This window comes from Blennius ocellaris (assembly GCF_963422515.1).
Source record: "Blennius ocellaris genome assembly, chromosome: 14".
In the NCBI taxonomy this organism is placed as follows: domain Eukaryota; kingdom Metazoa; phylum Chordata; class Actinopteri; order Blenniiformes; family Blenniidae; genus Blennius; species Blennius ocellaris.
The window spans coordinates 17370702-17388318 of record NC_137663.1 but is presented as its reverse complement, the minus strand read 5'-3'; the positions used below and the strand labels follow the sequence as shown (position 1 = coordinate 17388318).

The 17617-nt window shown below is 40.4% G+C and overlaps 1 protein-coding gene across 1 annotated transcript in view; it reads left to right on the top strand.

Annotated features, from left to right (window-relative positions):
• Positions 1 to 4722: 4722 nt before the first annotated feature.
• Positions 4723 to 17617, top strand: part of LOC308139888 (actin-binding LIM protein 3-like) — a gene marked incomplete at its 3' end in the record, with an annotated part of 45543 nt that continues 32648 nt past the window's right edge. The window contains exons 1-2 of the mRNA XM_080509473.1: positions 4723 to 4821; positions 9038 to 9217. Of these exons, the coding sequence (XP_080365599.1) occupies positions 4803 to 4821; positions 9038 to 9217 (199 nt within the window). The 5' untranslated portion in view covers positions 4723 to 4802. The remainder of the gene's footprint in view (positions 4822 to 9037; positions 9218 to 17617) is intronic.

The window sequence follows — 17617 nt, the reverse complement described above, 5'->3', positions numbered from 1 at the left end:
CACTTCTCGTTCTATTCACATCTTCCGTAGACAACAGATGTACTCAGCTACAATAACACAACATGACAACAGTGAGGTTTTTACGTTTTGTTTTTTAAATGAAGGTTAACGCACGTTAGTGCATTACATCACAACATAAACACGGGTTTTTATGGCACACATTACAGTTGCCAATAACTGGTTTTTTTTTCTTGGAATTTATTTATTGTGCCTTTTAAAAGGCAGGCAGGCCTGACAACGGGCCATTAATCACACCTGGATGTCCCCACAGACTCACAAAGGGAATGTTACACACAAGCTGACATATTGTTTTTCAGACCGCGGTTGGGGACCTCCGATTGAGGATGTCAGTCCAGACTCAAAGGTTTGACCCGGTGAGTTCGAAGGCAGCAATCAGAGGCAGGAAGGCCTCCGACATACAGCAGGGATCTACACAACAGACTCAAACTTCCGCTGCAGATGAGGAAGAAACCGGAGTCATATCCCAACAGAATTCGACACAATTCAATATGCTTTTAAATAATGTTTTCAATGCTTGAATGAGAAGCAATTTGCTGTGTTTTTCTTTCTTGTGCAGAAACATTTGCAGGAGGTGTTAGGAAGTGACACAGTCTGCAGTGTCGGCCAAAGCAGGAAGTATCCTGCACATTGTTTCTCAGTCATAGGGAAGTGAGCCGCAACGGTCAAACCGTTAATCGTATCAACAGCTTGTGTTGTTGTGGATGGGAAGCAGCAATAACTAACGACTGCAGAAGAATGTATATACACAAATAAAACTATTTGGTTAAAGGGGACATATGCAAAATTCACTTTCTAATGGTTTTCCTACAGTAACATGTGTCCCCATATCTGGGAATGGCACTCCAGAAGTGAAGAAAGTCTGCCATCTCTTCCTCTGGCTTGTTTAATTTTTTCTGAAGCATGTGCTCCAACGAGTGAATCGAAAAGCAAACCCAAGGATGGCGTCATCAGATGCACCGCTACTAATTTTATCAACAAGCAGAGGAGTTGATTTTTTTACTGCCTTCTCCTGAGCCTGCGAGGACCCAGTGGATTAATTTTATTTTTAATGGGAATCTACAACAAGACTTCCCAAAGTTTTATATATCACTCCCAGCACTTCACGGAGGAGTGTTTTAAGAACATCGGCCAGAACGACGCTGGATTCACTGCAAAACTTCTTATAAAGCATGGATCTGTACCAACTATCCATGACTCTACTGCAAATGTGGGGACTGGACTTTTTTTGTTTTGTTTGTTTATTGTGAGGTATTGTTCATGTCTGCAAAGTTGTGCTGATAGAGGCTGCAGATCAAATGTAGGCTTTGCAGAGTCTGAGGTCTGTTTATGGGCTTGATAACAATAGCGCATGGCATAAGGAGAGGACATACATCCTCCTCTTCCCAAGATGGTCATGTCGGGCGGAGTCAGGCCAGTTCCCTGAAAATCAGCAGATTCTGAATGTGGCTGGAATGAGCAAATATTCATCTGGCTGAAAATCATGGACAAGCTGGATTTGGGGCAAAAAACTTTGAATACAATGTTTTTGGACCAATAGGAACCACGTGAAAGTGTTGAAAAGTTGTGACTCCTTTAAACCAGTTTGGTTTTCATACTCACACAGGAGTCTAGTACATCTCATGCTATTTGAATGAACATGTATGTATTTTACTTTTCTTCATAGTTTCTGGGTCATTTAAACATTTTACTGAAGGATAATGTAGAATAGTATAGTGGTTCCTGACTATACTTAAAATACTGATTTGTTGTGCAATTTAAATACAATTTTATATATAAAAAAGGCAACAATATGCAAAAAAATGTACAAAAGAAAACATAGTGATACTCATAGAAGATGATGTTGTTATTAAAGCATTTGCACTAGCAGTCAAAGTGATGCATATACTAGATTTTGTTATTGCGCATGAAGAACCCGTTGTCATGTGTATTGCCTCAAGACAGTACCAGCTTGGTTGTAGTCCATTGAAAGGCTTTATGCATCTTCATGTAAATTATCTGATCCTATTGTATGCAGTTTTGTTTTATTGAATCGTATTATTAGTTGAAATAAAAGGACACGTTTAAATAAAATACATGGGTTTTTTTTGTTAGTTTTTTTTAAAGGTTTTCAGGTTTTCATATTGGGGGACACTGTTGTCCAAACATACACTGCCCTCTACTGGTAAATGAATACAGTTACAGATTTCATGTGACCACATAAGAAATAGCACCCATCATACAAAAAAAGCAGCTGAAAGTGATTCACAATTTAAAAAGGAGACGATAAATGTATATACGTTATTAACGTCTGTTTAATGGTAAAAGATAGGAAGCCTTAAAAGGAGACAAAAACTATTTACTATTTATTTACCAGACAGACAAAAAACAATGCGGAAAGAAATCATCATCAAAGGTCAAAATAAAATAAAAAAGTGAATGCAAGTTGTTTACACTTAGATTTAAAGAATCCATGCATTATTTAAGACAGTTTGAGAACCACTGACCAATCAATTTAGCGATTTGTTGTTTACATGCGAGTCCCTCAATGGCAGTATATTTCAGGGCCATCAAATTGATCGATATACACAACCCCTCCGGGCAACAGATATTTCAGAGCCATAGATTTTTAGTTTCATACACCACAGCTAGATAAAGGACCACATTCTGGCCTCATAGTAACCAAGTGTCTGGTTGACTTCTGGTCTTTTGAGCCTTTTTGCGTAGAGTTTGCATCTTCCCGCTGTATGTGAAGGAGTATGGGTTTCCTTTATCACTCCATGCATTTCTGGTTGATTCATGACCCTAAATTTCCTGTGTGTGTGTGTGTGTGTGTGTGTGTGTGTGTGTGTGTGTGTGTGTGTGTGTGTGTGTGTGTGTGTGTGTGTGTGTGTGTGCGCGCGCGCGCGCATATCTATATGTCTGTGTTTGCCTGTGATGGATCCAGGATCTGGAAGTTTCACACCAAACACCCGTAATCAGTGATAATAAAAACCAGCCATGTGGCAATGAAATACATATTTTATGCTATAACTCACTGGTGCAAGCATTGTGTTCAAAACAAACGTAAACATAATACATCATTCGATTAGAAACAACACCATTTCGTCATAATAATTGGATTCCTAGGAGAAAGTAGCCCGTATTCATGCAGATTTCATATAACAACATTGTGACAGGGAGGTGATTTAGCCCCTGATGGGAATCAGGTGTGCTGCCTCAACTGATTCTGAAAGAGGCAGTGGTGTCTGGTGTGAGATTTTGGGGACGTTTGTATTTGCTTTAATAAAATAATTATGGTGAAGGGCAGTCCTGACCCCGGGTGAACCCGGCGGAGGACACATATCTTCTAAAAACCTGCTAAAGGAATATTTTTGTCCTTCTCAGTGTAAATATTCTATTTGACTGTCAAGCTTTAACATTTGCATATGTACCAATACTTACTCCTGTGTATTATACTTGTATTATATTCACTTTAATATTTTATTCGTATTTAATTCCAATTAATGTCAATCATTACAAATCTGTGTGGAGCAACACTGATAACATTTCACTATGAGTTAAAAAAAAAAGTTATTCTTTTTTTATTCTGCATAAAGCTATTGGTTTCTATATTTTAAAACACGATGATACATTTACATCTTGGCTTCAAATGTCTCATTATACAATATTTCAATAACTTTCAATAGCTGTCAGAGGTCCAACATGTTATCCAGAGTGTTTTTCTCCAAACCCAGCCTTGGTCCTGAATATCAGCATGTCCCTCTAGTGACACTGAGAATATTTCGTAAAAGGTGGAGCAGGAAAAGCGAAGGCCGTGGCAGACTTCCTTCACTTCTTGGGCCTCATTCACACACTATGAGGACATATTACTGTTAGAAAACCATTACCAAGTCACTTCTGCATAATATGAGACCTTCAATGTGGCTGTAACTGGTTTTGGTTACCCAACTTGAAAATGCCAACATTTACACTGCCACAGCTGCACTAAACATCTGTTCCACTTCCAGAAAAAGTTGGGCACTTATATTGGTATATTACTTTGGTGTTGGATTAAAATTTCAGTGACATTTTATAGGCCATATTCAGCATATTGTTCATCGATCAATTAATGGGAACTGGAGCATATCTGAGGCATTATAGGGTGTAATAAAAAAAAAAAAATTCTGGGCAATCCATCACATCTCTATGAAGAGTCCCCACTTATAATCAACAAAATCGATGTTTAATCTTGCGAAACACTCACAATAGAAACTCTTACCATGTTTCATCGCACATCTACCCTGCAGTCTCTAAATCAGACGCTGTTAGGCGCTCTTGCTCCGTGTTGTCCGGCTCCAGAGCGCGAACCCTCCTCAGCAGCACTCCAAGCCTCCAGCCCGCTGCCTCAGTCAGCAGCACACCGGAGCGGAGCGCGCACCGGAGCGCACGCCGCACAGCCACGCACACTGAGCGGACAAGACGGGGCGTGATGGACAGGGCTGCACCGGACCAGAGACGCGTTGGAGGTCTCCAGGCGGGAGATGAAGGAGCGCAGGGTGTGAGGAGGAACAGCATTAAAGCGCCAGATTCCATTTAATTGCTGCTTTTACGCAGGGCGGAGAGGTACTGCAGTCTGCCGCCCGACAGTAATCCTCTCGCCGGGCGGAGCAGGGGAAGCCCTTTCCCAGTCTGAAACAGACTTTTAGGTCGTAGCGACGCTGGAGAAGTTTTTATTCGAGGCGTCCTTCCTTGCTGCCGGAGGCTTAAAATGAACTGACTGATAAGAGACTTTCATTCAGGCTGCAGGGATTCCTCTTGGCATCATGAGCGGACCGACCAAAGGTAAGCAACGTGTGCGTTTGTGCGTGTGCACGTGCAGCCTAATCAATATGAGAGCGTCCTGGGAGGGTTTAACGTGAAGTAGACATAAACAGCCCTTCCACCAGTTTATTGATCACTAACTCACTTATTGACTCCACTTCTCATCCTGCCAACTACATTTTTAAAACGGATGGAAGGAAAAAAAGAGGCTGATATCGATACCTGTCAACTTTCATCAGTATTTATTTGGTCATCATAATTATTATCATACTGAAGTCACATATGTTTGTGGTTCTGATCACACATATTGATTCCTTGTATGATCAATTGGAGAAAGTGCTATTGAAGATGGCTTGAGAGGGTGAAGACTAGTCCGATATATTGAAAAGAATAAGCTTGTTAATCCTTGATAGTCAGAGCACAAAAAGAGCACAGCTTTGGTCGAACATGCACTGAGGCAAACACATATTAAAATGTCTTCAGGTCTAAACATAGAACCACACGGCAGATGTTTTTTATTATTAATATGAAACCACCAATTCCCAAAATCAATTTCCCAAAAAATCTAAAGCAAAGTGGCTCTGCAGACATGTCACCGTGACTTCCAGTACAAAACATCAAGCTACTGCCTTTCAGTTTTATAGCCTACCTTCTGCCTCAGGGAGATATTTAAGCTTATAAGGCTCTGATGGGGCTCCCCTGATACAATTACAAGCTTGTCCATGCATCAGAGGAGTCCTGGCTGAGCAACTGCAACCGCACCTCCAAAAAAAAAAATCTCACAGAACAGACAAGGATTACCTTTGCACTGATGGGTTTGGTTCTCACTATGGGGGCTTACTGGTTTCTTATTCAAGCCGTTAACCCACGAGGTCAGAGGTTGGAGTCAAAATATGTCAAAAGGCTGTCAAACAGAGCAGAATAAATGGCTTATCAGACTTTGAAGCCATTTAAGGGAGAGTTATCGGGAAATGGAATGAGATGCTGAAATCCAGCAAAGCAGTTTCATCATGTCTTTCTCACTAAATAAGGTCATAAAGAGTAAAAGTTTGAGAGTAACCACAAAACCACACAGGCAGAAGCAGCCAGCCAGCGTTCACTCAAGTTCTGTGAAGATGATGCCAAACAATAAGAAGAAGCACAATGTGTCATATCTGATCCACACATTCAGTAAAACATCAGATTTCTGTGGCTCACAATAGGTAACCCATTTAAAATTCACCAAATAGATGTTTGTGCTCAGTGATTCTACTTATGAGTTACTATTACAGGATACTAAAAAATAAAAGTAGTTTCCAGATCAAGTATCATGTTTTTTTGGTGAAAAGACCACTTGAGCCACGACAAGATGACAAGTATTCTTCGATATACATCTTACCCAGACTAGTGTTGTGGAGGCTGGATCCCAGTCAATAAGGCCCAGTAGGCAGTCCGTCACACACACACATCACATATGCAGCCAATTTACAGTGAGACATTAACCAAATGAGTACGTTGATGTATTGTTAGGAGGAGGCAGATTACCCGGGAAAAAGTTCACCCGGGCCCAGAGAGAACAGGTACACTTCCAAGAGAAAGCCCCAAATATCCTGTACTTGTGGTTGTGATGCGCCGGTGCTTACCACTGTTCCTCCATTTGAATATTGGATCATAGGAGCGGCATTCAGTATCTGCTCTGTCTGTGTGAGCTGGACTGTCTCCACCCACACGTGCCCATCTTGGGAAGAGGAGGATGTACTTCCTCTTGTGGGTCCATGTGCCAGAGCAGAGCTGCCTAATTATGGGAGGGTGACAGGGAGGGCCGACCTTGATTGGGATTGGCTAAACCCCTGATGACACTAAATAGGGTTTGATTTCTGATTCGGTCATTGGAGCACAAACTTTTTAAAAATCGAAACAAGCCAGTTAGAGAGATGACAGACCTTCTTTACTTCTGGGGGATCGTTACAGGTATGGGGAGGGACATGTATTACTGTTGGGAAAACCATGAGGAAGTGGAATTTGCATAATATACACTTTAAATCCAATATCTGCACCGTTAGGGGATCTTAAAAGTACTGTTATATCAACTGTACTGGTCAATCATTTACAGTAAGGATATATGTACAGTCCTGTGTGATCTACTTTGCCTACTAATAACACACACACACACACACAACACGTTCAGTGTACCATCCACACACAGGTGGTTCAGATCTTCATGTCTGTTGTCCCAGTACTTGTGCCGCCATCTGGCTACAGAGCCAGTGCCAGCTCCTGCGACGCACACACACACACACACACACACACACACACACACACACACACACACACACACACACACACACACACACACACACACACACACACACACACACACACACACACACACACACACACACACACACACACACACACACACACACACACACACACACTGATACAATTTGTTGGGAAACATTTTTGTCCCAGTTCTTCCATTTTTTTTTCTTTCTTCTGAAAACATTTATAGATCCACAACTCTCTGCATCTCTCCCCCTGCTGTCATCAGATTAACCTGCCAGCTTGTTGTGTTTGCTGCGATTGCATAATGCTGGAGAATGCAGCAGCATTAACTGTAATGTAATTGATTTCAGCGGAGTACAGTAGGATTGCTGCTCAGTCTGGCGCACTGTGTGCCGAGTACATCTGACAGTACTTGGAAATCAAAATCTGATGGTACACCGGTGAGTCAGTGAGAGCCGTTCTGTCCACTGCTCATCTGTTGTCCTGCAGTGACTTAGAGCAGCGTGTGCGTGCACGTGTTCCAACGGCATGAAGAAAAGACTCAGTAAGCGGGATTTGACCAGTTTCATAAGTGAGGATGAAAGAGGTGTAATGCCATTGAGACCCCGCTGTCCTAATATATTATATATATATATATATATATATATATATAAAAGACAAGCTGTCGTCAGCTGGTTGGCCCTGTGACTCTGAACTGGATAAATGGATGGATTAGTAGATATTTAGAGTGCGCCACATTTAAAAATGACTTCTCATTGCTCATATGTACAGGACAAGTCACTCATAAGTTTGTATTCCGACAGACATAAAAATCTGAAGGTGACCAACAAATCATATAAACAATATTAGAGCGATACGTTGGGGACAAAATAAATTGAATTGAATTAACAGGAAACTTTAATAACTTTAATGTCGGTTTGTTCTTGATCTGTGATGTTTGTTTAGAGAAACTCTAGAAAAGGATCGATTTGATTGGATGATGGTTTGCTTGTCGCTGCCTCTCCCTCTGTCTGAGCTGGAGTCATGTGAGGTCTGATGAAGGACAGCCGGGGGTTGAGCCAGTCAGTGGAGGGAACTGCACAGCAGATCGTGGAATTTAAGTTTTATGTATTTCAATTATGGTTTCCAGTCTTTGTTTCGTGTTTTGGTTGGCAATAAATGTTGAAGTTGGAAGTGATCTGCAGCTTCCTTTTCGCTGAATCGCCTCAAATTATTACCTCTGCCATGTGCTCCAAAGTTTTGAATGGAGGCAACAACGGCCTGTAAACCATGTGTTCGCATTCAATTCATAAGTAATCTGAATGATCTTGATGGATCTAAAAAACAAAGGAAACAAGTCAGTCATTTAACAAATGGCAATGAAATCTTTCACATGTTAAATATGAATTGAAAGAACGAAATTCAAACATTTTCAAAGATACAGAATCATCTTTACCTTCAGTCAAGAGCACAAAACTGCACTTTAAATGGTAATGCTGAATCGAAGATCAATACATTTAAGATCTGAAGGTTTAATCAGTCAAACAATGTGGCGGGGCTGTGAGATGAAAGTGCCTTTCAGCCCTCTACTTCAGTTCTCAAATGTTCTGTCTTCAAGGGCCCATCGCCACCATCAAGCTTCAATCAAGAAAAATATTCAACTTTTCATCCAATTCATCCACTTAAAACTGTTTCAGTTTGTGATAGTTCAAAATAGCACACACAGAATCACAAACACACACACGCACAGAATTATTCCCTTTAATGCTCATGAGCTGCTTTTTAGTTGAAATCAAATGTTTTACTTCAGCATGCGCCGCCACATGTCTCTGTAACAAGACATTTCCCTGAAAGGAAAATCTCTCTCTTTTTTTTCTTCTTTTCTTTATCGCACTTTGATGTGACGTTGGCAATCAGTTTGATGGAAGATGAAAGAAACCCACTGAGGATGACAACTAGTGACATGTTCTTGACGCTCTCCTCTCCTCCACAGTTCAGTACCAGGCGGGTCTTTACGGAGGAAACAACAACAGCAGCAGCAGCAGCAGCAGATCTCCACTCTCCAGCCGTGGAAATTCGCCCATTGTGTGTGAGCGCTGTGGGGAGGTGTGTCGTGGGGAGGTGGTGCGCGTTAAAAAAAACCACTTCCATGTAAACTGCTTCACGTGCCAAGGTAAATTTTAAAGAAAGGCACACACAATATTCGCACTGAGACACACGGACATGCTTTCATGCGTTCAGTAAAAATAAACATTTTCTCCCATGTACAAACACACACACACTGGCTTTGTAGTCTCTCATGCTTCATGTTGGTTTATTTTCTTCAGTGTTTTATACTGGTCTCCATGTCCTTTCTCACCCACCCATCAGATTGCATAATTAAATATTTAATAATTAGCAGTATCCAGACATCAAGGAACCAGCAAAGCTGAATTACTGATAGATTTTGGTGTCATAGAAAAAAAGAAGCAGAACTGGACTATAGCTCAGCCAGGATGTGACATTTTTGATATTGAAGTTAGTGACCAGGTAAATAAGGTCGGTAATAACAGTGAGGTCGTTGCTTAATTTTAAGTGAGAGTGAAATATATCACTGACATCAATGGACAAAGGTATTGAGGATGTATTCATTTTGGCTCTCACTCATTAAATAAATTGCAATTGGTTGCCAGGCAACCTAAAATTGCTGACAACAATCAAGGGAGTTTTTCGCTCACTCTATGCATCCAGTTGGTGAAAAGCTTCATCTCTAACTGAGGGTCTCAGGGAGAGAGAGGAGATGCAAGCTCTGTACAGGGCCCCAACCCGGACTCGAACCGGGGATAGGGTTAACCCTAGCCTTAACCCAAACCTGTTAAAGAAGCTTTTAAAAAAGATAGGAAAAACAAAACACCCTAAATGTATTAAAAAAAAATACATTTTCAGTCACTCTTCTCTGTTCCTGCTGTCCATATGTCGCGTGATTGTGTGTGCACATTTACTGTGCAGGAGTCTTCGATCTTTGCTGCGTGTGTGTCTTTTTGCATGGTTGAGCTCCACCATTGAGCAGGTGGGACTGAGACGAACCGAGGCCTGAAGAGTCAGCAGCCAGCTTAGCAGTGCAGTCAGCAGGTTTTCAGCTCGTCGTCTCGACTCCAAGCAGCCAACTTCCCCTCTTCACGTTGCCGACGCATGCTGCAAGACAACACGTCCTCTCTGCTTGATCTGCCCGTAACATTGCCTCGGTGCGCTCGGTCGCAAAAGCAGCAGTTTCAATTTATTCAGGAATATTTCACCTCATGCAACTTTGCAGATTTAGAAAATAACCTAAGCTGAAGCAGCCCGTTTGACTGTTTACTTGGTGGAAACTTCGGTTGTCTAATCCTCTGATTGTTTGCTCTGCTGATGCTTATTCCTTCGTGACGCTTATTCCTTTGTGATTTATCACTAAATGTTTGATTTCCCAAGTATTTGGGAGAGTTGATCTTGCAGAGGAAGCGTAATGACTGTTAGCTAATGGACCAACGGTCTGAGTGCAGACTTCAGCCGATGAAGTCAACAAGAATCAGATAGTCAGTTTTTAGTACACAGATGTCTCTGGGTTTTTTTTTTTCCTTCCCTTGGTCATTATCTGCTCCTCTTCTTTCCTCCCACTCTCGCTGTCACCTGCTTGTGTCACATTGTTTTGTAGCTGTGAATGTCAGAGAGCCACAATGCGTCTTTGTTTGGTAAACAGCGCATTTGTCTGCTCGTGTGACTGTTTGTGCCTGAAGAGAGGACTTTTTTTCCCCCGAATAAATAGAGCAGAGTGACTAATTTGCTGAGTTTTTAATTCTAATAATGAATGTCATGATGTGTTTGTTTAACTGTTAAGGGAAGCTATATAAGAATGTCACATAAGATGCTTTCTTTAGGTCTATAAGATAAAATACAAACAGCTGGGTGATTGTGTTTCATGAAGAAACTGTCACATTTATTTAAAGTAATTTTTTCCCCCTTAATATCACCATTTTACCAATGGTTTGATGATGTCAGATTCAAATATTCTAAAAATGCTGGCTGCTTATTATAATGCACTTTTCAGATGCATGACAGTGAGAATATCTCTGGGTTTGAAGGCCTTATCGTTTGCATTTTCTCCTCTTTTAGTTTGATTTCCACCCACGACACAAAAACATGCTTATTGGCGACTAAATATGTTTGAATGTGGGCGTGTGGATGTCTGTGTGTTTGCTCTGTAATGGACTCATGACATTTCTCAGCAGAATTAAACTGTTATTAAACAGTTTCTTTATTCTGATCAAATGTTTCCAAGAGCTGTTTGATGACCTGCATTTAGCTGCACATTTCATGTGCTGAGAAATCTACCCCCTCCAAAATAAATCTCCTGACTTATTACATTTCATGAAGTTTACAGATATTTATGAATCACAGAAGTTAAACCCCACTAACTCTGTCGTTCTCCAGTTGTAATCCTGCATCACAATCGGTTTGAAATTGGTGTTGAACGAAATGCGAATCTACAGATCCTGAATGAATTCTCCTGAATTTATTGTGCTGAGATGTGCTCCACCCACATCCCACAACTTTGATCTCATAGACACACATAGTACACCAGTGTGCTGTTTGCGCCGACATCTCCCTCAGTCAGATCGTAGACTGATGAGCTTTCTTCTCTCTTCTTCTTTCTCCCCATTACCTTCACTTTGATCCGCCCGTCCGTCCTCATCGCGCTCACGCAAATGCAAATGACCTCCAGCACACAAAACCCTCCCGTGTTGATGATGCAAACAGATGAAGGAAGACAGTGACAGGACGGCAGATGTGTGCTGGATGGACAGATCGATAGCCTCATTGATACCTCCCCTGGGCCCCCGTGTCTCATCCTCCCCGTCCTCATCCCCTCCACTTTGCTGTCTGTTTCTCTTTCTCCTCACATGTGATGCTCTTTCCCGAATCTGCTTTCTCTAATCTCTCCCTTGACTCCTCTCTTGCCTTCTTCGCTTCTCTCCATGTCTCCTCTCGGCCCGTAGTCTGAAAGAATCCCCTCGTCTGCTCTCGTCTGCTCTCTTTTTCTTGCATACTGGAATATTAACACACGCGCACATCTGACTTTACAGCATCTCTTTTGTTAAGAATCTTTTCGATCATTACTGGAAAAAGAAAAATGTCAAAAAGCATAAATTCTCTGATTCCTTCGGTGTGCGCAAACATTTTACACTTCATTTTCAGGGAGCAATTTGCTTTCTTAAAGAGGAACCTGGAGCCCGCTAATTTATTTTGGATGGATGGTACATCTGCAGGTGCTTCACCTACTTTAAAAAAAAAAAAGTGTAAAATGTGACCCACTTTTGTATGACAGGCGTTTTTGTCTCGGCTATGAGATATAGTGAAGGGGGGGGGGGGAGGGACTCTGCGTATTTGATCAGAATTAGTGTTCGCTCTGCCTTGGAGACTTGGTCACGGATGGCCTCAGTCTTTCTCCAGAAGAGACTTCAAGGACAAACGGTGGAGCACTAAGCGCTGTATCGGCCCCGAACGGCAACTTTCTATTGCGTGTGTCCTCGCATGTGAACAGTGGGTCAGAATGCCGGTGTTTGTCTGTATTGATGCTTGCACTGTATTTATGTGTTACTGCAAAGCTAAACATGCAAACATGAGACGGTCAACATGTGTGTGCTTCTGGCAGTAAACAAAGAAATCATTATCTGTCGCCAATGCTTTGCATTTGTACATATGTGGGCGCACATTTAAAACACTTGGGCTACAAATCTCTGTTAACAGATGTGGAAGTATTTAAATACTTCAGTGCCTCTGACGAACTGCAGTTGAACCGACCCCCTGACGAGCACAAAGGAGGACAAGTAGGAGGCGGGTGAGGGAAGAATAAAACTAATGGAGCAGAGACTGAGAGAGGAAATCGAGTTTGGGGTAAAAGGGAGCATTATTTTATTTATCAGTTTGTATTTATTTCGCCCCCTGAACCATTTTTTTTTCCTTTGCTTTTTCAAAAAAGTTCATTTTCTCCCTTTTGTTTTTGGTCTCGTTCATTTCGTCACTGAAATCAATCTGTGGAATAAAGTGATAAATAATAGACTTAACACCTCAAACTCTGACTTTTAACATAATAAGCTGTTTTTGTGTTAGCCTCTAAAAGGATAAACATAAGCCTCCACATGTGTACCGCTTAAACAGATTCCGCCATAGATGAAATGTTGATATTATGGGTGAAGTCAGCATGATGTTGTTAAGCACTGTTGTTTCATAGCATTAAAGTTCAAATCTGCTGGCTGATATAGACCTTAAATGGTTGAAATCCTGTCTAGTGGATAAGAACTTCAAGTTAACAGGTAATTTCAAGTCTGGATTAAAAAAAAAAAAATCACATTGAGTGTTCCTCAAGGCTTCATCCTGGGCCCTCTTCTGTTTAAAAACTGCATGCTCTCACTAGTTCAGATTTTAGTTAATTATGTGTAAAAGGTTTCTTCAGGTCAACCAGAATAGAACCAAAATTGGAGTGTTTGGAAATATGGGAGATAGAAAATGAGCGTCATCCTCCAGTCAGTGCGATTTACTAAAAGATACAGGAACAAAAATAAAGTAGTGAAAAAGCCAGGAACCTTGGTGTGTTGATGAACTCTGACCTGAATCTGATCACTAATCCATGTATTTGTCTTCAGTTGACTTCTATCACACTGTCTTTCTCCTTAAATTAGATCAGACTAATCTGGTATTATCAAAATTACATACAGAAAAATGCACAAGCTCCAAATCAAAGTGTGATGCAGAAATGAAAGAAAAATGTAGAAAAAAAAAGCTGACATCACGTATTGTATTGTGACTGTTTACTGAAGCACAAAACCTTTTGCACCCACCTAAACCTTAACACCTTCATCTCCTATCGATACAATGGGTCTTGAGTCCAGGGCAGCCCATTGTGGAATCTCTTGCTTATAGTATTGCTGAGTCATGGTGGAGGCTGTTGTAGAGAGCCTCTGACAGCTCAAGACTGTGAGAAACACTCCATCTGGATGATGTCCTAACCCCGTGTCTCCGGAGTGTTTCCATTCATAACAGTGTCTGAAAGGATAAAAAAAATAAAAAAAAGCTCCACACAGAAAATAAAAGGGGAAAGAGGTTCAGCATGGAGCTGATATTTACTGGAGAAGTATCACCTGCAAAAAAAAAAAACTATGGCCCATTTTATACATGACAGTTTGTTTTGTAAATATATCATTCTGTCCTCGACCTTTATGTTTCCTGCATCACATGCTGCCATTTCTTTATTATTTGTCCAACTCGTAGATCTTTTACTGGCTTTCCAACTGTTGGGAGATAAACACACGAGAAGCAAAGAACAAAACCGGCACAGTTTGAGTAATTGTGAAACGGATCCGCAACAGTTAATATATTTAGATTAATATTTGTTTTATTTTAGGTTTAGAGTTAGTCAGGAAAGTGGTTTAATTTATCTATGATAAAATTTTGCTTTTATCTAAAAAAATAAAACCGCTTCAAATAAAGCTCATTTCTGCAATTTTATTTTTTCTAAGTGGTTGTTTTTGGACAGGATATATAGTTTTTAAATAAATAAATATTTGACCTTTTTATTCCTAATTCAATTTATACCCCAAACTTTTTTTGACTGTTTATTTTGTGAATTAACAACAACACATTTCTATCAATTAACAGATTACATTTACATTATTCTCCTTTGCTTTTGCTTGCATAATGCTCCCTGATTATTGAAAAAAAAAAAAAAAAAGACCTTGTATGCATTTCTTAGACATTTTTGTTGATTTGTTAAAATAAAAAATCCATCCATCTGGTTTGAGGTAGTCTGACTCTGTTGCTTTCTCATCTAGGGATAAGAAATAATTACAAGTAGGAGATTATGTAACTCTAATCCAATTCAATTGTCAAACCTAGTTGAATATTTATATGCATAATAGTCTTAGAACCTCTGCGCACGGGAGTCTGCAGTGTCCGCCAGGTTTAATTCGGTTCGCTGGTGGAGCGGGTTTGTGCGGATTCAGCATGCAGCGTCGAGGCAAAATGTAGAAATTCACCAGTTTTGGGGACAACAGGTGAGTTTGAAGAAGGTCAGGGAGCAGTGGCATGGTCCTGAAGATGTGCCTGACAGGTCGGGCGAGGAAGCATCTGACAAGTCTTTGACCTATTCGAACATTGAGCTTCAGTCAGCAAGTTCACAAAGCAGCAGGGAGATTTGTCCGGACTGTCCATGAAAGAAGGAAATGTCATGTGATAGAGGGAGAGTAATGGATGGCGGCAGGCAGCCACATGCTCATTTATATTCCGGGAGATGGATGTTGTGACATTTTCTTCTCTATTATAATTACACTGTAAATGTGTCAGATGAAATTTTTTGTTTAATCGAGTTATTTATGCTCAGGCACAGCCTCCGCCACTACAAAGTACGTGATATGAACGGGCCTTTTGCAGATTATTTTTTATAAATTAATCAATTCTCCTTTGGAGTGAGATTTGATAAAATGTTCTCATTATGAGTGATATTTAAAAAAAAAACAACCCAAAAAACATCAGATGGTTAAAGTCCAGCCCAAGAGAAGAGAAAACCAACAAAGAAAAATAATTACTCTCATTTCTTTAAGAGATTAAATTATTCTACACTTGACAGTGGTGTAAGGACAAGATAAATAATTGCTTCATAGCATAAATGGTAAATAATCGATTTCAGAGCAGACAACCATACTGAATTTTTTGTGCAATGAGCCGATACTGATCAATGAATAAACTTATTGTAGCGTTTCATCCCAACTGCCAGAGGGCCTGATTGTGAATGAGAACTTCTATTATGGCGTCTGATTTAATGAGGACTCTTTGCATGTCAATACTTTTAAGGAATAAGCTGGCTCCTTACAACTTTTGCCTCAAAAGAAACTAAGTGAAACAGTGATTTGGAGTATTTTCGAACTTTGACAACTATTATATCAACCTAATTGGCTCTGGTGCTTCAAATCATCATAGTTTGTCATTAAATCCATGTCTGACAGGTTTGAATGGTAGAATTAACCCCATAAAAAGCACTTTTTAAGTCAACGTACTTTTTATATGTTTATGCCTTTTGTGTATGTCTTAATAAAATACAACTCAATGTTATTTAAATACAGTATGAAGAAGTTAACTGACCACAATGTCGTTATGTTATTCAACTTATCATTTAAAGAAAATATTAGGATGGACTACAATAGTCATTAGATGTCTTCAAACAGCTTTCACCCTCTCTGAAATGAGTTCTATCAAAAAAGGTGACACAGTTGACTCCATCATCAGCCAACTCTAGCATGGATGAAGCAGATGTAGTCGATAGAGGAATAGATTCATCCAATTATATGCTTTGTCTTTGGCCTATTAAACTCATGCAGAACTGACGCTTGCTGAGATATTCCGACTTTTCTGACTGGAATCAGACTCAATGAACTGGAAATGTGTCAGGGAATCACTATAAAGTACTAAAGTATTATAAATGCCAATTCAGATGTTTCAATTTAATCTTCCTTCTTGAGACATTAAAGGAAGTGTAATTATACTTTGATCTTTAATGAACAGGGACAGGTTTTGGAAAATGACCTGGAATCCAAATATACCAGAGACCTCCAGAGAGGGCGAGTCTCGGCAGCTCCCCCTCCGCCACATTTTAATAGCTTTTCATTTAGACAGAGACGAATGTGTGGATCGTCTGGGCAGGGTGGGAAACGACGAGATGAGCCCTGCTCCTCAAATGAACACAGAGACAGAACGAAAAGTGTATGCATTGTTGATGTGGTGGATATGTCTGTTGAAGTCCACTGAATAATGAAAAAGCAATGACGGTTGACTTCTGGGACATTTTAATTAATGTTTTATTCGCAGTGTACGTTTTGACATGTATGCATGCGCTGTTGTGCTGCACCTGTAATTCATTTGTGAGTGTGCGTCACTGAAGCTGCAGCTCCTTTGCTACGTACAGCGTTTGTCTTTAGCGGGCTGATAAAGGTCACGCTGACATTTTGAAGTTGTGCGACAGGAGCTTCGCTTCGTAGAGGACAGAGAGAAACAAAGAAAAACACACTGCACTCTTATGTTCGAGGTGATGCCGTAGGGTTTATTTCCTGTATGAAGAACATGACTATTCAGGTGAAACTAGTGAGAAAATATTCACAAACATGCATTTAACTTTAAAAAAAAAAAAAGTCTTTATGTGTGAATATAATTGTTTACAATGTGATGAACTGATGACCACCTGGCTAGGGTATTAACACAGCGGGTCTTAGTTGGACGAAGTGCTCGAGACAATGGATGGAAGGAAGATTTTCTTGCCAGAAATATATTTGTTGAGCAGCAGTTTATAATTTAAAAGACAAAGAAATAAAGACATGGCCAAAACCACAGTATAAAATCATTCTGGCGTTGTCCTGAGTGATCTTACAGAGCACGATTAACATTTTTGCAGACTTGCAAAGCTGGACAGCAATGAAAATAACTGGAATATGAGTCTGTATGAACGGGCTGCCCTGAAACGAGCAACAAAAAGACATTGCTCGCAGACTCTTGACATGTCTTCTCTGAACAC